Source organism: Esox lucius, chromosome 14 (assembly GCF_011004845.1).
Source record: "Esox lucius isolate fEsoLuc1 chromosome 14, fEsoLuc1.pri, whole genome shotgun sequence".
NCBI lineage: Eukaryota > Metazoa > Chordata > Actinopteri > Esociformes > Esocidae > Esox > Esox lucius.
This window is the reverse complement of record NC_047582.1, coordinates 30513632-30537610: the sequence shown is the minus strand read 5'-3', so window position 1 is coordinate 30537610 and position 23979 is coordinate 30513632. Positions and strand designations below refer to the sequence as shown.

At 43.1% G+C, this 23979-nt stretch overlaps 1 protein-coding gene across 7 annotated transcripts in view; it reads left to right on the top strand.

The window, feature by feature from the left end:
* The window catches only part of LOC105021740 (cAMP-specific 3',5'-cyclic phosphodiesterase 4D), a 213563-nt gene that overhangs the window by 148248 nt on the left and 41336 nt on the right, over window positions 1-23979 (top strand). For 2 of the 7 annotated variants that reach the window (XM_010889615.4, XM_010889614.4), the window contains exon 1: window positions 21924-22538. The exons of 3 other annotated variants lie outside the window; for them this stretch is intronic. In XM_010889615.4, the coding sequence (XP_010887917.1) occupies window positions 22468-22538 (71 nt within the window). In that variant the 5' untranslated portion in view covers window positions 21924-22467. Of the gene's footprint in view, window positions 1-14151; window positions 14357-14913; window positions 15342-21923; window positions 22539-23979 lie in introns of those variants that run through there. 2 more of the 7 variants (XM_034297115.1, XM_034297116.1) reach the window with 2 other exon arrangements.

Here is a 23979-nt window from a genome sequence, read left to right as displayed (position 1 = left end):
ACTTCGACTGTTTTGTTTTTCTAGGTTTACATGCACTGTGTGCAATAACCTGGGGACAAGGTTACAGTCAGTACAGTGGCAGCCTTGGCATCAAGTCAGTGAAGTTGTGGCATGGGAAGTTAATCATTTTCATGTCATTCCATCTAATCGCACTAGGGAATTAACAACAACACTCTACCCGATATACAACACAGAAGGCAAGAAATAGAAGACTGTTGGAATCTACAAAGATATCCAATCAATTATTGAGATGCTAATCAGCAACCGGATGTCATAATGTCAGTTGTAAACCTGGTGTCATTATGTCAGTTGTAAACCTGGTGTCATTATGTCAGTTGTAAACCTGGTGTCATAATGTTGGTTGTAAACCTGGTGTCATAATGCCGGTTGTAAACCTGGTGTCATAATGCCGGTTGTGAACCTGATGTCATAATGCCGGTTGTGAACCTGGTGTCATAATGCCGGTTGTGAACCTGGTGTCATAATGCCGGTTGTGAACCTGGTGTCATAATGCCGGTTGTGAACCTGGTGTCATAATGCCGGTTGTGAACCTGGTGTCATAATGCCGGTTGTGAACCTGGTGTCATAATGCCGGTTGGGAACCTGGTGTCATAATGCCGGTTGTGAACCTGGTGTCATTATGTCGGTTGTGAACCTGGTGTCATAATGTCGGTTGTGAACCTGGTGTCATAATGTCGGTTGTGAACCTGGTGTCATAATGTCGGTTGTAAACCTGGTGTCATAATGTCGGTTGTAAACCTGGTGTCATAATGCCAGTTGTGAACCTGGTGTCATAATGCCGGTTGTGAACCTGGTGTCATAATGCCGGTTGTGAACCTGGTGTCATAATGCCGGTTGTGAACCTGGTGTCATCATGTCGGTTGTGAAACTGGTGTCATCATGTTGGTTTTGACACCAAGTTTTGACACCAAGTCATCATGTCAGTTGTGAACCTGGTGTCATCATGTCAGTTGTAAACCTGGTGTCATCATGTCAGTTGTAAACCTGGTGTCATCATGCCAGTTGTGAACCTGGTGTCATCATGCCTGTTGTGAACCTGGTGTCATCATGCCAGTTGTGAACCTGGTGTCATCATGCCTGTTGTGAACCTGGTGTCATCATGTCAGTTGTAAACCTGGTGTCATCATGTCAGTTGTAAACCTGGTGTCATCATGTCAGTTGTAAACCTGGTGTCATCATGTCAGTTGTAAACCTGGTGTCATCATGCCAGTTGTGAACCTGGTGTCATCATGCCTGTTGTGAACCTGGTGTCATCATGTCAGTTGTGAACCTGGTGTCATCATGCCAGTTGTGAACCTGGTGTCATCATGCCAGTTGTGAACCTGGTGTCGTCATGCCTGTTGTGAACCTGGTGTCATCATGTCAGTTGTAAACCTGGTGTCATCATGTCAGTTGTAAACCTGGTGTCATCATGTCAGTTGTAAACCTGGTGTCATCATGTCAGTTGTAAACCTGGTGTCATCATGCCAGTTGTGAACCTGGTGTCATCATGCCAGTTGTGAACCTGGTGTCATCATGTCAGTTGTAAACCTGGTGTCATCATGCCAGTTGTGAACCTGGTGTCATCATGCCAGTTGTGAACCTGGTGTCGTCATGCCAGTTGTGAACCTGGTGTCGTCATGCCTGTTGTGAACCTGGTGTCATCATGCCAGTTGTGAACCTGGTGTCATCATGCCAGTTGTGAACCTGGTGTCATCATGCCAGTTGTGAACCTGGTGTCGTCATGCCTGTTGTGAACCTGGTGTCATCATGTCAGTTGTGAACTTTGTGTCATAATGCCAGTTTTGTGGGTCTTGAAATGTTTACAAAGTGGCACTCATAGTCCTTCACATGGCACTGGTTTTTGAAATTTCCTGTCTGGGCAAAATAACCTTTTTTGACATTGTGTATTGTGGCTACACATGGCAATGCATTCAGAGGCTTTTAGGTCACATAGAACGTCAGTATTTCATATAATAACCCTTCAGTATAATGAAATAGCTGTGAGAGTGCTGCCATCTTTTGGAGAAGAATGGGAATTATTAATACATCCACAAAGCTTCTATGACACTGAGTAAAAGCCATAGCATGGTGGCAACACCTTATCAAAGTGCTGAACTGATATTGTTGTTGTATTGGACTTGGGTCCTGAGGTTATTTTTGAACATCCTGGCTAATCGTCAACCACAGGCATTTCTTGTGCCTTATAATACCTTCTCATAATGCCAGATTAAATATTAAATTCTGTGACGACTGTTGCTATTAAGTCCTTATGAGGTAATGTTTGAATAATTTATTTGACTGCGATGAGGGATATTTTAGTAATACCAGGTCATTGTTTTGCAGCTCTTGCTGTTTTTACAATCACTGAATGAGCAGCGATGTAAAATGACACCCAAAATAATGGGCCTTTGGAATCTGTAACCCTGGCAACAATCTGCCTGTGCGTTCGGACGTTAATGAAAAGGCCGCTTACAATTTCTCTGACGTTCTAGGCAGCGAACAACACATGCCGCCCTTTGACACGCGCTGACATTGGCTGCTGCAGGCATGGTGGGCGTATAACCGCACAGTGTCTTTCAGACGCTCTCTTTCACCTTTAAGCCATCATTCGCGGTGACCACAGGCTTCAATGAAGGTGTTCTCTAAAAATCTGAAAATACTTCAGCATTCTGTGGCCCTGCTAACGTTGTCACCAAAACATTGTCATTCCAGTAAGTCTGTAATTTCTCAGATAGCCAATGCAACAAAAAAAAGTCAAGACAACCAGCTTACCTGTTTTCACACTTTGATTTGAAGTTGTGACATTGAACTTCTGTAAAATAATAATAATCCTCCTAGTCCTCTGGTCTGTTGGCAACTGTTTAAAACAATATTTGTTGATGTTGCTTGTTCATTATAACATTTCATTGTTGATTTTTTTGAAGTGCATTCCAAAACCTATGGATGGCTCCAAAAATGGCTTTATCCTACTAACAGGGTGGCCCAATTACCTGCTGATGACGTTTAGAGGTGTACAGTATACCATAAACAAAAACAATAGCCCCTCTCCCCTCTCCGGCATTTATGACCCTTCTAGCACCTCTCATCTTACTGATTTATGCTTATGTGGGTCTGCGTTGTTGTTGTCATGTGCGTATGTACGCAGACCTGCTCAGCATTTATAGTTGTGTGGCTTTGTTGTGTAGATAGCCATTACACTTCTAAGCACTAGGCGGAGATGTCGCGCAAAATGTTGGTTTCTTCGCTTGTAGATCAGGAAAGCTTCACAGAAGAAGTAACTTTATAGTTGGTAAACAATATATAGTAACTAGAAGACGATTTCTGGAATGGCACGTTTGAGAGAGCTAGTAAAATTAAATGAAGAGGAGGAAGGAAAGAGAGAAGACGCGTGGCACCTGGTTTGTTCGCTTGTAGAGCAGGACAACTTCACACAATAAGTATCTGTATAGTTAGTAAACAATATAATAGCTATCTAGCTAGAATACAGTGGGCTTGTTCAGCTGATGCGTAGATGGACGAAGAGGTGTATAAAATATTTTAGCATGTCGGCTAATCGTTTCAACGATGTTTTGCATTGCTTGAAACCCTTTATCACACATCCAGCCACCCACTTCACGCAATCCTGCTTCAGGGGAAAGTTGCTATCCCTCCACCTGCATACATTCCTGGGATAGGAGTCACCATCCCCATGTCATCGTTGGAGATGCTGCTTTTCCATTGCATGTAAATCTGATGAAGCCCTTTCAAAGTAAGCAATTGTTTATTGATATTCTGAAATTATTTGGAGGGTTAAATCATAAGCAGATAATATATTGGATTAATAATAGGGTTAGGGTTATATACACTTAATACTTGTAAATGCCCTGCCTTCTATTTGCTTCCATTACATATTTAGAATTGCGATATTAATGCATTTGCCTTAATTGCACATCTATATATATACCACTTGTACATTCATATACTTGTAAATAGTTTGCCCTACTCTATTTGCACTTCTGGTTAGACGCAAACTGCATTTCTTTGTACTGTACCTGTTCACTGACAATAGATTAAACTTTGCAATTGAACAGTACAAGTAAAGTACAACAAAATGCAGTTAGTCAGTGGGTTTTTTGTTATTTTAAATTTCAATGTATGTTCTGCTTTACCAGGTGCCAATCTGGACAAAAGCAAGAGGATCTCCAACTATCAACATTCACGGACCAGACGCGTGATTGAGAACTCATTTGGAATGATGGTCGCATAGAGAATTCTAGGCAGACTGTTGGAATTCCTACCAGATAAATGTACACATGTTGTGAAGGCCTGTGCTGCACTGCACAACTATCTGGCCTATACAGATGGTGCCAACACACCTGCAACCAAGTATATGCCACCTCATTTCACAGACTCTGTTTTGAACAATGGCGAGGCACACCCAGGGAGTGGAGAAGACTGGTCACAGAGGGAGACACCTTGGCTGATGCAGGGAGAGCCTCTCAGGCTGCTGGAGTCCTCAATGACCTGATGTGCCATGGCAGGATACAGTGCTGAGGGCTGGCCTACTGAACTCTGAATTATTGACATACACATTTAAAGAAAACCTCTTTATTTTGTCAAATATTTGAATGTACAATTGTAAGTGTAACAAATTATTGCAAACAGTGAAAAGAGCGGACTGCATTTTAAACAATACGTTCTAAGTAAAGAAAGTGTACTCAAGTATTTTGTTCAAACATGCACTCTCTGCATTTTAAATCAAACAATATAAATAAAATTAAACAATATTGAATCAAATAACTCAAAAGGTCAACATTCATGAAGTGTGCAAATTATTATCACTCAAATCACAAACAAAAGTTACTAAGTCACTTTGGAAAAGGATTACTTCAGCCACATCGGGGTGTGTATTCAAACAATGTCTTCAGCACTTTCTTTCCCCATCTCAAATAAAAGCTGATGGATTTTGAACTTGGCTTGACCTTTTTATGTTGTGGCAGTTCACGGATCAGTTCATCTATGGTGTGACAAAATCTTGCAACATCGTCATCAAACTCTGAAGTGAGCATGGCATGTCTCTCTTCCCTCTCTGCGCTGATCCAGAAGGTTAAGTTTAGCTGTCAGGTCATCGGTCTTCCTAATTTTCTTTAGTGTTCTCTAGGAGGATGAAGAGTCGTCGGGGCCGGATGTACCTGGGGAGACACTCCTCGGTTGTTTTCGGTGCACGGGTCTCTGGTTATTAGATATGGCAGGTTCTAATGATGGTCTGTTCTCAGCCTCTGGGTCAACTGATGCAGCTGGTGAAGTTACGTTTGAGTCCAGGTCAGTTTCAGGTGACTGTAGGATTGATGAGCTGCTGCTGTACTCCATCTGCAATGACAACACATGTTACTATTCAACAGGGCTGCTCAACCTGAAGGGGGGCACAGCATAAGCTTGCAGTACATGACTACTGAAAATAAACAGGCATATGCCTGCTTTCAAGTAACATTAAACTTAGTTCTACTGTGGTCTACTCTCCTCTTCCTTGTCCCCCTGTTGACTCTCTGTAACATTCTGTCCCTCACTATCAAGACTCCTCCCTGCCTTCTAAAGTAATGCGTAAACTTATAAAAAAAACACAAAGCAGTAAATACATCAATTCATTCAACTTCAAACTAAAGTTGCCTGACACTCTTCCCTGCCCCCCCCCCCCCCTCACATTCGGCTCAAACTATTTACTAATCTGAAGAAAAATCCTGTCGAAAACCGACACATTTTCTTTGCATTTAATGTTGGAAGAACAACAAGCTAGCATGGCAAAATAGTACTATTAGTGTTAGGTAGCCATACTTGCTTCTGCATAAAACATCTGTTTTCTACAGATACAATCGTGGCAGCAATATTGATAGCTACGTCTAAATATAACTACATTTAACGGAGTAGTTGGCTAATTAACACAGCCATGCTAAACAAAGGGCTGGTACATGTAAAATGAACGCAACAGAATCACTGGAGTATACACTTTTAGTATTTGCAGTTTAGTTTCTCCAACAACGTGAAAATGTTTTCCTTTACTCCCAGTTCATAGGGATAGCTCAGGTTTACTGAGAATTAAGTTTGGTTTTTGTTTCCTGTGTAGCTTATGCAAATCGTTAAACTTTACTGGCAAGTTAGCCATCTTTGTAGAAGAAGTAATCAAAACTGAATTTGCTAATTTGAAAAACTGAACTTTCCTTGTTTGTGTCCTCGACAAAATTGGAGTTGGTTTTACTGTGTTTTATGTGCCCGGACAGCCAAGAAAGCATTATATAAAACGGAGGATTTTTTTTTCGCTCTTGCATCTCGTCTTCGTTGATGCCGGAATTCCTCATTCCGTAAATCTCTCCCTCCGCCATCCAACCAATAATCGTTTGTGTGGCTCTGCGGTTCAAGTAAACGTAGCTACGCTTTTTTAGATTTTTGTGCTGGTGCGCGTAGCCTACGCGGCCTGGCTGAGTGGACTTGTTTGGCTCTCTGCGGTGTCCGCGGATCCTACGCAGACGCGTTTGACATTGAAGCATAAATCAGTTGTTTGACATTGAAGCATAAATCAGCCTTCAGAGGCACAAGGACTCAGTACTTTTCCACTAAGCCCAATGCTTAAACTAGTCATTCGTTCTTCCCCTATACGTTTGTAGAATTCATAAATACCAGCGTCATCACAGGTCAGATGGGTTAGGGTTTGGATGGTGTTTTAATCGCACAAACTGACTTGTGAAGTGCAACATTTTGAATAAACATCATACTCTGGGAGCACAGTTTATTTTTTAACCATTTCTTCAGCAAATACACATATACATAAATATATAAATGATAAGGATCATGTTTGCTCAGTATATGCAATTTTATTTGGAAGACAAGTGTCAATTTAAAAACAGAACATTTGCAGTATTTTTTGCACTTTCAAATACATCACCCATTGTCACCAATAGCTGAAAATGGACCATGGATCTAAAGTCAGTCTGAGGTAGATGAGGTGGATGGGTTCAGTGGGCTGGTGTCTCCAGTCAGTCAGTTGAATGAGTCATAGGTCTTAGTTAAATGACAGATGAATAGTCAGAGAAAGACCTCAGTGACACCCAGTACAACCTGTCATTACCACACCCACAAACAGGTAACTGCATTTGGCCTTTTTGGCCAACTGTTGAACTTTGCTGATTTTTTTTTTTACATCTGGGGGGTGTTGTACCTTTGTTTATTGATGATTCCTATGATTTTTGGATGTGCAGCACTCTCATGACTGGCTGATGTTGGGCCCTCCACCGAGGATATACTGTTTCTCTCAGGACATACTTCTCCTTCCAATGTTGCCTTGGCTTTTTGTTTGGAGGCATAATTACAAAGGTCAAAAGGGATGTAGAATTTGATGGATTTTCCCGGGGGGGGGGGGGGGGGGGGGGGGGGGGTTTAATCTCACCATCGGGTCTGGGACAGGTAAGGTTTGTAGAACCTTGCCAGACTGGTCCCTAGCAGTTTCCAAAGGCATCGATCTCTGGGGGCAGAAGTGGGTGTGTTGACAGCAGAACCGGGAACCAGGATCCGTGTGGATTAGACTCACATAGATTGGTGTCCCCTTACCTGTGCGTCCAACCTCTATTGGACAACAGCGATCGGACATTAGCCCACGCCTCTGCACGCTACATATGTATTAGAGCTGTGAAAGCTAGCGAGCTGCTAGCAGGCTAACCTTCAGCAGTAGGTGCAAATTGGGTGATCACGGCAACCATCTGCTGGTCAACTCCATGCATTTTAGTTTACATAGCTTGTGTAGTGAGTAGCGTTAGGGAGATATTCATCCTAAATGACTGACTGAACACGAGGTAGCCGTTACTGTGCATTATCAAGGTGCTGGTTGGAATTGTAAAGCGTTTCCTCTCACAAGTGTGCTGAAAGTTCAGAGGTCTTGACCACTGTGAGAACCTGCGCGTTGTTAGGACTCGTGCATTGAGAGAACCTAAGCATGAAAAATTATTGAGCTGTCCGTCTCTGAAGATGAGTTTGCCGGCAAGCTTTGAGCTCCTGTCTCTGGAGAGGACATCCAGACAGCGTCACGTAAACTGTCACACCAATGAGTCACTGTCGAATGGCTCTCCGTTTGCTATCAACAGGCCAATCGACATCAAGATGAAGAGACGGTATGCCTTTTCAGTGCCTGTTTGTTTCTTTGAAAGACGTTGATACAGGAGTAGTAAGGATCTCTGTGGCAGCATTGCGCTAAATGTGAATATTGTGTGAAGGGCTGTATAAAATAGTTATTTAGTCTTGAGTTAATACAAGCTTTATTTGAGCCTAGAAACACGTGACATATAGGATTGCTATCTTGAAGTATATAACCTAATAATATGTGCTTTGTTTAACTGTTTTATCCGATCAGAATCAAAAATAAAAGCTGAATAACCGCTCTAATATTGTAATTAAACTAAATATAAACTGTCAGAAAACATTGTTCAGACTCTAATTTTGATATCATGGATGGACGTTCAATTCATCCATAGATCTGTGTATGATTTTCAGAGTGGTTATATTTCTCTTAAACCTTTTACAGAATCTGTAGTGGGTTCTGTGCTTTCGTATTGCTTAAATTATGACTCAATATGTGGTCAGAGTAAGCCTCTGAAATGGTAAAAATTATGAAAATGCCCTTTTTGTGGATGTTTGAGATCCCCGGAATTTGAGCCTGTTTGGATGGGATATTACTGTTACTGGACAGTTAGCTAGATTGCTAATTTTATACCATCTAGACCATCTGCTAATTGGGCATGTGTATGTAAATGTCTTTGCATTTGTTTCCAAATGTCCACACAGACTGAAATTGAAAGGTACGCTGTGAGAGATAAAGTTCTATCTATTAATAAATGTAATTTTAAAAATTTAAAAAATTTAAAAACAATTTGACTGAGGAAACTAAATTCTGAATTTTAAAGGGCCTCCGTTGGAGTTTAAAGTTCATTTACTGAGCTTTGTTTGTTATATATAGACAGAAATACTTTCTCTTGTACATTAAGGATATAGAAGGGAAGAGTGTGACTAGTTAAAAAAAAAAAAGCTTGGATCAATTCGTATATCCGGTCTAAAAAGGTTTGCACAAGAACTAAGATCCTCAGAAATGTTTAGACTGAGCACTATATAACAACATTGGCTAGATTATTAGCTTGTTACGAAGTATCTATCATTAACATAGGTTGTTTCCTTCATAATGTTGCTTGTGTAAGCTGACTCTGTGTGGCTACTGTAAAGTTTGTGTGAGAATTTGTTGCTCTGTTAGAAATTTGTGAGAGGATTCTTTTGATGACTAGGAGTTTTCACAGCTAGGAGGCTCCACTGCACTCCAGGTAAATTTAGGATGATAATACAATGATTTGGTCGGATTTTGAAAGGCGGATGACCGCGGATGACATAATGTTTTTGATGTGCAAATCATTTAAACCCTGTGTTCAATATAAAACAGTACAAAGACAACACAGCAAGAGACAAGGCCGAAAATCAATATTGGATGGAGGGCCGTGTGTCTGCAGGTTTTTTGTTTTTCCTATAAATTGGTTCCCAGTTCAGACCTAAACAAGCAGGTGAGTGTAGAAACTAACCAATTAGTAACCTAATTAGTCAATCAAGTACAAGGAGAGAGCGAAAACCTGCAGACGCACGGCCCTCTGTGGAATGGTTTGGACACCCCTGCAATATTGGATGGCTGTGATCTCCGGGCCCTGCATTAAAAACAGTGGAAATCTCTGCAAGGGCTTAGGATCACAGGCCGTCTGGTCTGTGATCCTAGACGGTCTGTGATCGTCGACATACTGTGATCAGCAACATACTGTGAACACATTAGTGCACATGGCATGGGTGACTTTCACATCTGTGAAGGCACCAATAATGCTGAATGATATATTCAGGTTTTGGAGCAACATATGCTGTCATCCTGATGACATATTTTGCAATGCCAAACCACATTCTGCACATATTACAATAGCATGGCTCCGTAGTTAGAATCTGGGTGCTAAACTGACCTGCCTGCAGTCCAGTCAACGCAAGTTATAAACATGGCCCTGTCCCAATTCTTTTTGAAACGTGTTGCATTAAATTCAAAATGGGCGTATATCTTTCCAAAAACAATAACATTTTGTCAGTTCCTGACTGTGGTGCCCCTAGGCATCGCTATGCGCCTGGGGGCCACAGTCAGGGCCTGACCGCAGAGGTGCTTCTAGGCATCTCTGCGCTCCTCTTTTGATTGTCCCCAAATAAAGGCAGCTGTCCCGTGTTGCCTCTAAATGGGGGGCCCTATTTAAGTAGCCCTTCTGGTTGATTGTGTTGTGGTTCATTGTGTTTGGAAAAGAAGCACATCAAAGGATGTGTGTTTGCTCTGCTCTGTGTGTCCTGCCTCGTCTCAACTGTGACACATTTTCTCATTGTACTGTTTTCAATTAAATATCGTGATTAAATTATTTGCACATCATTGCATTCTATTTCTATTTGCATTTTACGCGACATCCCAACTTTGTTGGAAACAGGGTTGTAGAAATTATCTGTTATGTGGGCAGATTCATTAACACACATCTGTCAGAAGTAGTTCGTCTCATTTGAATTGTCTTCATCTTTGCCTATGCTACATATCCGGTCTGAGTCTGCTTTATTCATTAACATACATCTGACAGAAGTTTTTTGTCTCATTTGAATTTAATTTTTCTTTACCCATGCTATATACACTCACCTAAAGGATTATTAGGAACACCATACAAATACTGTGTTTGACCCCCTTTCGCCTTCAGAAATGCCTTAATTCTACGTGGCATTGATTCAACAAGGTGCTGAAAGCATTCTTTAGAAATGTTGGCCCATATTGATAGGATAGCATCTTGCAGTTGAAGTAGATTTGTGGGATGCACATCCAAGGCACGAAGCTCCCGTTCCACCACATTCCAAAGATGCTTTATTGGGTTGAGATCTGGTGACTGTGGGGGCCATTTTAGTACAGTGAACTCATTTTGAAATGATTCGAGCTTTGTGACATGGTGCATTATCCTGCTGGAAGTAGCCATCAGAGGATGGGTACATGGTGGTCATAAAGGGATGGACATGGTCAGAAACAATGCTCAGGTATGCCGTGGCATTTAAACAATGCCCAATTGGCACTAAAGGGCCTAAAGTGTGCCAAGAAAACATCCCCCACACCATTACACCAACAGCACCAGCCTGCACAGTGGTAACAAGACATGATGGATCCATGTTCTCATTCTGTTTACACCAAATTCTGACTCTACCATCTGAATGTCTCAACAGAAATCGAGACTCATCAGACCAGGCAACATTCTTCCAGTCTTCAACTGTCCAATTTTGGTGAGCTCGTGCAAATTGTAGCCTCTTTTTCCTATTTGTAGTGGAGATGAGTGGTACCCGGTGGGGTCTTCTGCTGTTGTAGCCCATCCGCCTCAAGGTTGTGCGTGTTGTGGCTTCACAAATGCTTTGCTGCATACCTCGGTTGTAACGAGTGGTTATTTCAGTCAAAGTTGCTCTTCTATCAGCTTGAATCAGTCAGCCCATTCTCCTCTGACCTCTAGCATCAACAAGGCATTGTCGCCCACAGGACTGCCGCATACTGGAGGTTTTTCCCTTTTCACACCATTCTTTGTAGACCCTAGAAATGGTTGTGCGTGAAAATCCCAGTAACTGAGCAGATTGTGTAATACTCAGACCGGCCCGTCTGGCACCAACAACCATGCCACGCTCAAAATTGCTTAAATCACCTTTCTTTCCCATTCTGACATTCAGTTTGGAGTTCAGGAGATTGTCTTGACCAGGACCACACCCCTAAATGCATTGAAACAACTGCCATGTGATTGGTTGATTAGATAATTGGATTAATGAGAAATTGAACAGGTGTTCCTAATAATCCTTTAGGTGAGTGTATATAAGGTCTGCTTCATTCTTCAGTCTGCTTCATTCTCTAGCGTCTTCATTCTTCAAGAGAGAAACATTCAACCGTGTGTTTATCTTGGTTGCTAATCCCATTTGCCTTTAATAGGCATAATAAAAGTATTTTATTAGTAAGGCCATAATCAGAGAGAAATCCTAGTCACCCACAGTAAACTATGCTCGATGCAATATTTCCATCACTACTTGAACCTTATTTATAAACAGGATTGTTTAGCCTTGTGGCATGTCATCACCTGTACTGTACCAGACAATGATTATATTATCTAGTCACTCTAAATTCAGCATAACCCTTTCAGGATACTCATATTTCACCATAGCTATCCCTTACTCAGGTGCCTGGTCAGAAAAGATCTCTCCTAAGTATCTCTCAAATGCCAAATGTAATCTCGCGTTTCAGTTCTGCTTGGTTCTAAGAGGCTTACCACCACTAAAGTTTTGAAGTGTCAGCTGTTTTTAGCGCTAACCTGACTATGAGGTAGGAAACTCTGACTGTAACAAGACAGATTAATGCGGCATTTCAAAGAATTAAAAACAACCTTGTTTTCAACTTTTATCCACCAGTAATGCTTATTTTACAATTGACAAAAGGGCCACACTATTGTTTACTTGTGCAGTATAGTGGAATGATAGTGTTTAACAACATTTACTCGCTGGAAATTATTTTGGGTACACATCCTAAAATGCAGAATTTCTTTTCACCGGACAATTTAGTCCTGGTTGTTGATTCAATTGTTAATTCTGAGGTATTAAATGTGCTAACCAAACTAAATATTTTGTAACTAACTATTGTTGTTACGCTGCTATGCTTAAAATAATATTTGTCACATATTGTTAGCCTGCTAGCAGACATTCCCAATGATGATGAGAGATAAGAGCCTCCATAAAAAATTTTTTAACTGATATATACTGTTAAATAAATCTGTGGTTGGTGAGTCCATACTGTAGGACATCAAGCTAGACTAGTTACTACCCAAACACAAACAGAACAGTAAAAATAATTTGGAATTTTTGCTCAAGAAAAGTGATCTCTACTATAAACTTTCACTCAACTTCTAGACACACTGCCTCCACTTTATTTTGTCAACTGTCATTGAATCCAATAAAGAAAAGTCCATGCCTTGTATCCTTAAAAGGCACACACAGGTGTTCCACAGCATTGTTGGTCCAGTTAGCCCTGAACACCCAGGGTTTAGGGTTTAGGTCTAACTAAACAAGGTGTGGATGTGTCGGTAAATGAAACCGGGTGTGTCACTGCTGGGCCTGAGCAAACCCTAAAACTTGCACACCCTGTTGCTTTCCTGGACCTGCTGGTGATATTGCTGATGTGTACCAGGTAGGGAGGTGCAAAACCTACCTAAAGTGGCTGCCCTTATGCATTTCAAACGCAGGCGGAGGTCCTGAGTTGGGTTGAGTTGAGGTATTACCTGAGCCACGTGGTCATTTTTCTGAACACCTTGTGACATGCTTAACGCACGTTTGTCTTGTCGTGTAAAGCAGTGGGTAAATTAAGGAAACACCTAGATGTCGCATTGATGTCTCTGTTTTACACAGCTTATATTCAAAGCTCTAAAACAAAGCTCCTAAAAGCACATCAGCAGATATTGTGCCACTCCCATGAAAGCTACTAGTATTTGTGAACAGTGTGACAGAGGGGAAAAGCAAACCTGTTGGAAATCAACTGTTTACCTTTTCTATGAGTACTTCTCAGGTACAGAAATGCTGTGTATGAACTTTGTTATTAACCCCCAAAAACACCTAATTTGAGTGTTAATAACAATAGAATATGTCCTTACTAATTGGACTTGACTGGATGCTATTTTTATTTGTCATGGAAACGATAAAAAGGAAATACAAAAAATTACATGATTGGCTTAAGCATGCATGGGTCACTGTTAACAGCAAGAGGGGAGAAACGCTGCCATTTTACCACTAGTTTGCAACCACATATTCTGCTGCTACAACACTGCATGACGGATAGACACCAAGGCAAGCCCTGCAGTGAGCTCATTCACTAATGTACTTATGAAGGAAGGAGGGTACCTGGGCGTTTGCATCAGAGCCAAAAGGAGGTGTGTCTTGTTGCAACGAGATTGAAAGAGAGAGGGCAATCGGGAGACACAGAGAGAAAGTGAGAGAACGAAAGGAAGTGAGAGAGAGAGAGAGAGAGAGAGAGAGAATTGAGACAGAGCTTTGGGCACTTTGCGATCTTCTCCAGGAAGTGCTACACAGTTAGTCAGCAGCCTTTTATGCCGACACACACTCAGCGTCCCCCTGCAGTCGGGCTTCTAGTGTCCTCCCCGAGGTCTGTCATGGAGCCACCAGACCAGACAATTTGGGCTTCTGCACTGTGCCCCTGGAAACCTGGGTCCCCTGGCCAGTTTTCGAGCAGGGGCGCTAAGCGAAAACGACTTCTGAAATCCTACAGGTAGGACGCCTAACTGCCCTAATTGCCATGTCAATGTTGTGACTGTTCTGTCAGTCTGGTCAGGGACAGGTTACAGGGCTGACTGAGATGTTTCTGTTGGACACATTCAGAAGTACTGGTGAATGAGTGTAGTCTGTGTCAGTTCAATGGAAGGAATATGGCTGAGTGTTTCGGTGTCTTAATTAATGGTGCCATTATGACGTACAGTGGACATTTTCCACTAGGGCTCGTCTCTGAGTGATCTGTCTTGAAAGTGTGAAGGTCTGTCATATGCTTTGTAAACGAAGCATGCGGACTAAACAGTGACAACTGAAATAATACCATTTTGCTGTTTTTCTGTGATAGTGACATGGACTCTAGCTAGAACCTGTGTGGCCAGAAAATGTTCAAGCTTTGCTGTCCAACAAGGTAGTTACAAAAATAGAAAATCCGTATAATCAGTTTGGAAGAAAGGAATCTTTATTTCTAATGTATTATTACATGGCAGCGTTTTCAAATAAATAAAATCCCGTAAAATGCAGAAACATTTAAATGCAATGTTTTTCTTCTTCGTCTGGGTGGCTTTATATTGTTCCATAGGTCCTTGCCAAATGCTGTCCTCAGCTTCTTCACTTCCTAAGCTTCTGTATTGTACAGCTTAGTGAGGTGAGCTCTTAAGTAACATGCTGTTCTAAAAAACGCTTACAACAGCCTATAAAGGACGGCTGGTAGCCCAGTGGTAGAAGTGTCTGACCAGCGTCCGCAAGGCTGCTAGATCGATTCCCAGAGCTGGACTAACCTCTCAGGTGAATCTTATGCTTTTATGAGACATGATACCAAGCGGTGTAAGTTATGCTCCAGCTTTTGTGGGGAAATGCATTGAAGCTGCAGAAGGTCTGAGTTTTTGTCGTCATTTGAGTGCCCAGAACCAAGATTGGGAAACAGTGGTGTAGTGGGTTGAGCCTGGATTTGCACCGCTAGTCCCATCCAATGGGGTTAGGGTAAGGTAATATGAAACAACAATTAACTTTTTCTGTATATTTTGTGTGGTTGACTGTGATCTTCAATGATTCACCACAGAGAACCTTTTGGAAGCACTCTAAATGGCAAGGTTCTTGACATGTGTATTAGAGAAGTATATTGCCGTTTGACTTCCCTAACTGTGGTCTCGTAAAGGAGGGGGGAGGTGTGTGAACATGATGATTCTAATCTCAACTGTGTCACAGTCTGCTTCATACTACAACTACATGAGGAAACAGGTCTACATCGGTGCTTGATGATTGGGATCTTGTAAATACTAAATGCATGCGGACACATTAGTAGATACGTTGGTCATACGTTTTGTTGTGGTTTCACACTAAGATAATCTGCTGAAGATTTTTGACTATTGGTCCTGCTTCCGCAGAACATTTCTGGTTGCTTCACGTTTAGCAAGATCTCAGAAAGAAGCCCAACTGCTAGTTACAATGCGAGTCTAAAGAGCAGATATTTTCTTTGTGGTTGTAGAAATGAAGAAGTGTGTAATAGTGCAGGGAAGAAGACTGGGAGGGTTTTGAACCCATCATTACATCATATAGTTTTTTAAAGGGTTTCAGTCACAGAAATATGGGAGTATAAACATCCAACTTCATGAATTGTGAAGTCCAGAAACGCTTACATTCAGGATTTGCTTGTCATTAAGGTATTTTTTTTTTTTTAAGTAAATCAATAAAAAACAAGACCAAACCACCCCCAAGGATGCTCGTTGCAACTATGGTAAAGAAGAAGCATGCTATGTTTTTCTTCTAATGTAATAAAATGACGAATCTTCTGCCACAAAAAGAACATCTTCTGTATGAATGGTGTGCGGTTTCTACTCATTGAATATTCATTAATGAAACTTCCTTTACGTGGTGAGAAAATATTTCAGCAACTGGTTTCATAATGATAAAAAAAAAAAAGAAAATTATGTTTCAAGATGAATGTCCCCTAACAAATGTTTTATTTAGTTTGTTATGGTCCCCATTAGCTGTTGCACATGTAGCAGTTACTCTTTGTGGATTCCACAGTAACATAAAACATAAGACACAGGACAGAGTTCAGAAACACTGTAGACAAACAACATACTTAATATTGATTATATTATATTAACTTAAAAAACACAAAGAAAATATTGCAAGACGTAAATAACCAACAAAACTATAACTTACACAACATTCATAGTTAATGACATTCACATGCACATTCAATGCAGTTAATGATACAGTATGTTTTTAAACAGAATATTTTCTGAAACATAAAAATGATGGGACAATACATGTTCACCAGGACAGATTAACACATTTGTCAAACTGATAGCTGACCAATTTACCTTTTAAACTGTCTCAGGGGTCCACTCTGTAAATAACTCCAGTTCTGGCTGAGGTTCTGGCCAGTTCTTCGAATATTGTTTTAAATCAAGCACAGTAATTAAAGCGAAAATGTATTTGCTGTTAGTCATCTATTGTATCAGCCCCTTGTAGAGAGTGTCTGTGAAGTCCCTGGCTGTGGTCTGGGGCTGTCATGTGGTACATTGACAGTGGAAATGCAGAAGTGCAATGGCCTAATACGTCTGTCCTAAGAGACACCATGATGAGCATATCTGATGTTAGAGAAGTCCCTGTTGAAGAACACTCTCTGGGTCTGTCAGGATAAGCCATGCAAAACTGTTATTTTTTTCCCCCGAATAAGAAATTATGATCAATATGTATGCTGATATATGTGTACTCCAGTCCGTATGCTTATGTGAAAGCATTTCTTTGGGGAAGAAGACGCGTTTCCCGCGCACCCGTTATAGCTGGCAGGCTGTGCTTTGTTATTTCGGTGGTGACGTCACCTTAGCTTCCTTCCACAGACACCCCTTCACATGGATATCCCCGTTGGCTTCGGTTAAAGACACGGCAAACACGGATGGCAATACAGTGTGCGGCCACTCTTGGTAGTTTTCCATCAAGCTTGTCCACACCTGACGGTTTATTATTGTCGGCGGTTGACACGTTTTTCCACCTCTTTCTCACTGACCTGGCCAAATGGAAAACAGTCCTCTCTCCCTGTGAACTCCATCCACCTGTACACCATCATCATCCTTCCTAATGCAGCCAAGTAATAGTGGTCATTGAGAATGATGTTTGTGCTGTCGAAACGATAGTGCTAACTCAACATAGCTTTTTTGCTCTTTGACGGAGCTGATGAGGCCCCAAGCACCAAAAACAAAGCAGGTACAGCCTAGAGAAAGGGAACGATATGGATGCTTACTTACGCAGTGTTTTAGTCAAAGCCACTAATGACTTAACTGGGAGAATGCCATAACTCTGTGTTCCAGGTATTTCCAAGTAAGATTCACGTCTAACCTTAATCCCAGTGTGAACCTAACATTCCCCCGCTCTAGGCTTAAATGGCGTGCCTGAGCACAATATCTCCAGTGTTGATGCTTGGGAATGCCTGTAGTCTTTTTAGTTGTACGGTAGCAGTCAACAGTTCACCACAAGAGGGCCACTTGGTCATTTTTTGGGACCATCACAACTGAAATCCAATCCCACTGTAGGGCCTCATTCCTGAGTGTGATGTTACTGTAGGTGTTCAGAAGTAACTCAATGCTGTGCAGTGACTTACGGATCAATATGCATAACATTATGATGACAATCCCATTCCTATCTGACATTAGGCCATATATATTTTACGTATATGTAAAAAGAATATATAATTATATATAGAAATATATATATTTGATCAGAAATCATATCACATACAGTACAACAACTTTTCACGGGTACTGCAATACAACAGTTCCTTATAGAAACCACATAGTGTCAGGAGAGAATTTCCGTCATGCTAGGTCCTGAAGCAATTCAATGCACTATGAGTGGGAGGTACGGGCAAAAGTCACTTCCTTAGTTGCAGACCGTTGTGAAATTCAGAGCACAGTCACCCAAACAGCCTCCCAAACCCCTGTTCATAAGAAGGATCAGACCCACACGCCTCACCCAAACAGCCTCCCAAACCCCTGTTCATAAGAAGGATCAGACCCACACGCCTCACCCACAAAGCCTCCCAAACCCCTGTTCATAAGAAGGATCAGACCCACACGCCTCACCCAAACAGCCTCCCAAACCCCTGTTCATAAGAAGGATCAAACCCACACGCCTCACCCAAACAGCCTCCCAAACCCCTGTTCATAAGAAGGATCAGACCCACACGCCTCACCCAAACAGCCTCCCAAACCCCTGTTCATAAGAAGGATCAGACCCACACGCCTCACCCAAACAGCCTCCCAAACCCCTGTTCATAAGAAGGATCAGACCCACACGCCTCACCCACATAGCCTCCCAAACCCCTGTTCATAAGAAGGATCAGACCCACACGCCTCACCCAAACAACCTCCCAAACCCCTGTTCATAAGAAGGATCAGACCCACACGCCTCACCCAAACAGCCTCCCAAACCCCTGTTCATAAGAAGGATCAGACCCACACGCCTCACCCAAACAGCCTCCCAAACCCCTGTTCATAAGAAGGATCAGACCTACACGCCTCACCCAAACAGCCTCCCAAACCCCTGTTCATAAGAAGGATCAGACCCACACGCCTCACCCAAACAGCCTCCCAAACCCCTGTTCATGAGAAGGATCAAACCCACACGCCTCACCCAAACAGCCTCCCAAACCCCTGTTCATGAGAAGGATCAGACCCACACGCCTCACCCAAACAGCCTCCCAAACCCCTGTTCATAAGAAGGATCAGACCCACACGCCTCACCCAAACAGCCTCCCAAACCCCTGTTCATGAGAAGGATCAAACCCACACGCCTCACCCAAACAGCCTCCCAAACCCCTGTTCATAAGAAGGATCAAACCCACACGCCTCACCCAAACAGCCTCCCAAACCCCTGTTCATAAGAAGGATCAGACCCACACGCCTCACCCAAACAGCCTCCCAAACCCCTGTTCATGAGAAGGATCAAACCCACACGCCTCACCCAAACAGCCTCCCAAACCCCTGTTCATGAGAAGGATCAAACCCACACGCCTCACCCAAACAGCCTCCCAAACCCCTGTTCATAAGAAGGATCAAACCCACACGCCTCACCCAAACAGCCTCCTAAACCCCTGTTCATGAGAAGGATCAAACCCACACGCCTCACCCAAACAGCCTCCCAAACCCCTGTTCATGAGAAGGATCAAACCCACACGCCTCACCCAAACAGCCTCCCAAACCCCTGTTCATGAGAAGGATCAAACCCACACGCCTCACCCAAACAGCCTCCCAAACCCCTGTTCATGAGAAGGATCAAACCCACACGCCTCACCCAAACAGCCTCCCAAACCCCTGTTCATGAGAAGGATCAAACGCACACGCCTCACCCAAACAGCCTCCCAAACCCCTGTTCATGAGAAGGATCAGACCCACACGCCTCACCCAAACAGCCTCCCAAACCCCTGTTCATGAGATGGATCAAACCCACACGCCTCACCCAAACAGCCTCCCAAACCCCTGTTCATGAGAAGGATCAAACCCACACGCCTCACCCAAACAGCCTCCCAAACCCCTGTTCATGAGAAGGATCAAACCCACACGCCTCACCCAAACAGCCTCCCAAACCCCTGTTCATGAGAAGGATCAAACCCACACGCCTCACCCAAACAGCCTCCCAAACCCCTGTTCATGAGAAGGATCAAACCCACACGCCTCACAGCAAGTCCACTAGGCAGATCTGTCCAACCGACCAGACATCCCCTTTTTGTTTATGGTATGAGGCTGTTCTAGTAATGGCGTAGGCGCTCTCTCTGTCTCCACCTCTACTTCCTTGCTCTGCTTGAATTGTCTGAATGAATTTGTGAACCGCTGAATCGAGAAAAAACAACAGTCGCGTAAAGCTTACTTTGTCCTTGACGTTGAGGGGAAAGTAAAAGGGATATTTAGGGACAAGGCGGCTGGGGTGGTTGTAGTGTTAATTTGGTGCGGAGCCTGTGTGTCTTGTCCTTACATAGTGTTACTGTCCATGTGCTGTATGTGCTGGTTCATGGCATGCAGGCTTGTAGGGTACTGTGTACTTCAGTGTAGTTCCACCGGAGTAATTAAGCCTCCGGCTGTCTTCTCTGCTCTCACTCTCGCTTTTTGCCTCTTTTCTGTCTTTCTGTCTGTCTCTGTCTCCATTTTTTTCTTCTGTGCCTCTCTCTGACTCTGTGTTTTATTGTAGTTCGCCACATTATAGCAGGTGTCAATGCAGGTAAGGGTTTATAAGTATTTAAATAAAGTTGATACTATTCCCTAAAGAAATTCCTCTTTAAAAAAGGGATAACAATAAATAAATGATTATAGATAGAAAATATAACAAAAATCTCCCATTAAAATCAGTCCCTCGTGTTTTTTTGTGTGTGTAAATTGACTGTTTCTGATGCCCTCAGATTTTCTGGTGTGCTGTTTCGAACGACAGTTACATTGTGCATGAAAGAGGCCACACCAAACAGTTTGACCTTTGGAGCAACTAAAAGGCCAGTCCCAGATGATCTGAGGGACTAGCTTGGTACTTTAAATCAAGTGTAACTGAGTAGGACAGATCACGTGTTCAATTTTAATTACATAAATAGATTGCGGGATGAGAGGAAGTGAATGAGTAATCGAGCTGGGCGGGGGGGACAGCAGCCAATGAAGTGTCTTCATTGTGTTCTCTTCTGATCTTCGTTAGCATTTGGGGTGATGCATTCTAAAAAACACACTGTATAGTTTTTTTTTGTGGGAAGACCAGACAGGAATATATTACAATGATCAAGCCTGCTGTTTATAACTGAGTCTCTCAGTACTTTCCTGGTGTAGAAAAATAATTTGGTGATCGGTTCGACAGGATGTGCAAACAGAGGCTATTCAGAATTCAGGACAGATGGGAGGTTAGTTTTGCAGTACAACAGTCTGGGGGTTAGAAGCTCGTTTTCAGCCTCTCTGCCCTGGATGCTCCTGAATCCTCTCTGTCTGCTGGATGCTCCTGAATCCTCTCTTTCTGCTGGATGGGAGCAGCTGAAACCGCCCATGGCCGATGTGGCTCAAGTCCATGATGATCTTAGTAGACTTTGCTGTGCGCCATGTGGAGTAAATATACTCAATGTGTGTGTGTCTGTTTGCTTGTGACGTGTTGTGTCACCAGCTGGCATGCGCATGCACACTCCAATGCTCTCTCACACACACACACACACACACACACCGATCCTAGGGCCACTGTCGCTTCTACTCTGAAACATGGCACATACACACAAAGACAGACGGAGCCCTCAGGTGGACTCTGTCTCACACACACACACACACACACACACAGACACACACACACATGCAGACACACACACACAGACAGTTATAGATACACACAGACCGCTTGGGGCTTCTACTCCCCACAGCCAGCCAGCCAACCACACACACACACACACACACTCACACACAGGAGACAAATACAGAGAGAGGAGGGGGTGAAAGATGGAAGAGAGGAGAAAAAGAAAGGGGGAGGAGAGAAGAGATGTGATGAGGGGGGAGGAGACATTAGTCTACCCTGAAGGAGGGAGGGAGGGAGGGAGGGGGAGAGAGAGGGAAAATAAATATTGGAAAGAGAAGGAAAGACAGAGAAAAGCGAGGGCAGTGAGAACTGAGTGAAACAGAGGATAATGCAGATAGAAGTAGACCAGTAGTTAAATAGTGACGGAGATACTTTGGCAGACGACAGACAGTAAAGCAAGAAGTAGTGTGAGAAAAAGACGGAGAGATTGAGGAAGAAACGGTAGTGTGAAAGAGCGAGAGAAAGAGAGAAAGGGAGATTGAGGAAGAAGCGGTAGTGCGAAAGAGCGAGAGAAAGAGTGACTGAGGACGAAACTCTAGTGTGAAAGAGCGAGAGAGAGAAAGAGTGACCGAGGAAGAAACTGTAGGGAGAGAGAGAGAAAGTGTGCAAGAGGAAAAGGAGAGCTAGAGATAAGCAGTGCGAGGGAGACCCACGTAGGGCTAGTTGGAGTGGCTACCGGACCTGCCGTTAACCAGCCAAGTAGATAGCCCAGTTCCCGATCCACTTCCACTTTAGCCTGAGGAGGTAAGAAGCCCAGGTCCGGTGGAAGGCGAGAAAGAATCAGTCAGCAGTGTCATCATGAGCATCGTTATGAAGCCGCGGTCGCGCTCTACCAGCTCCCTGCGAAACACTGATGGAATCTCGATCTGGTAAAGTTTGCCTGTCTCACCTTAACAGACTCTAGTAGTGTGACGTGTTTGGCACATGATCGTGGTGATGGGTGCTGTTTTAAATGTCAAACTCTTTGCTTCAAAGCAGTGTTTTCTTGTCAAGAGGGATTGAATCTGTGTGTGTGTGTGTGTGTGTGTGTGTGTGGTGTGTGTTTGCATCTACATGCGTGTCAGTAATATTAGCTGTTCCAGAGTAGTTCTCGAGTCAGATTTCATCCGTGTGTAAGGAGAGCTGTGTGACTGAGTGTGAAATAGCACGCGTGACCAATTCTCCCTCTGCTTTGATGAAAGCAGGTGCCTCACAGCTCTGTCCCCCCTCAGACGAGGGTTACATTAGAATGGGACTTGTTTATTTTCCTGGTGGGGGACGAGAACGTTGGGAGCGTGCGATAAACATCCATTTATACAGACTGACTCTTGTGGATCATTTGTAAGAAAAAATGTCAGCCAAATGTTCTATATGAATAACAAATCCTTACATAAGCCATCATACAGCCAATGGAAACTCTATAACCATTTATAACAGCTCACAGTTTACAGTAGTCGTTCATCCCTGACTGCTTCTCGCTGGCGAAGATAGCAGAATAACACATGAAGACCCATGGTGTGTTCCAAAGCCTGTGTGTTTGTGTGGGACAACTGGTCTCCCTCACTTTGAGTGGATCTGCTAAACAGTCTGTGCTTAGTCCCCAGTAGACACTTGAGCCAACCAGACAGGCTATTTTAAAGCTGTGTTGTGTGTGTGTCTGCGCGTGTGTGTGTGTGTGTGTGTGGAGAGTGGACTGTGTGTGTCAGCCATTGTTGGTTTCCACACTGCAGTGTGTTTATCCTTGGAGCACCTGTCTAACTGTTCCTGGGGCCGTCCTTTAGTATGGAACACACTCAAGGAGGCCTGTGTACGCTCAAAGACAAGGCTGTCAGACCTGATAGAAACCATACACCTGAACACTTGGATGACCTGACATGTGGAAGAGTCAGTTGGATGCGACTGGTATAGACTACCTTATCCTGGTTCCAATGTGACCCTTGGTATAGAATACCTTATCCTGGTTCCAATGTGACCCTTGGTATAGAATACCTTATCCTGGTTCCAATGTGACCCCTGGTATAGAATACCTTATCCAGGTTCCAGTGTGACCCCTGGTATAGACTACTTTATCCTGGTTCCAGTGTGACCCCTGGTATAGAATTCCTTATCCAGGTTCCAGTGTGACCCCTGGTATAGAATTCCTTATCCAGGTTCCAGTGTGACCCCTGGTATAGACTACTTTATCCTGGTTCCAGTGTGACCCCTGGTATAGAATACCTTATCCTGGTTTCTCCAAAGGTGTTTTGACACATGCCAGGTGCCTCCTAAGGCTGTGTGTGTGTTTGTCTGTAATGTCTGTGTGTATGTGTACGTGCATGTTTGCATGTGTGT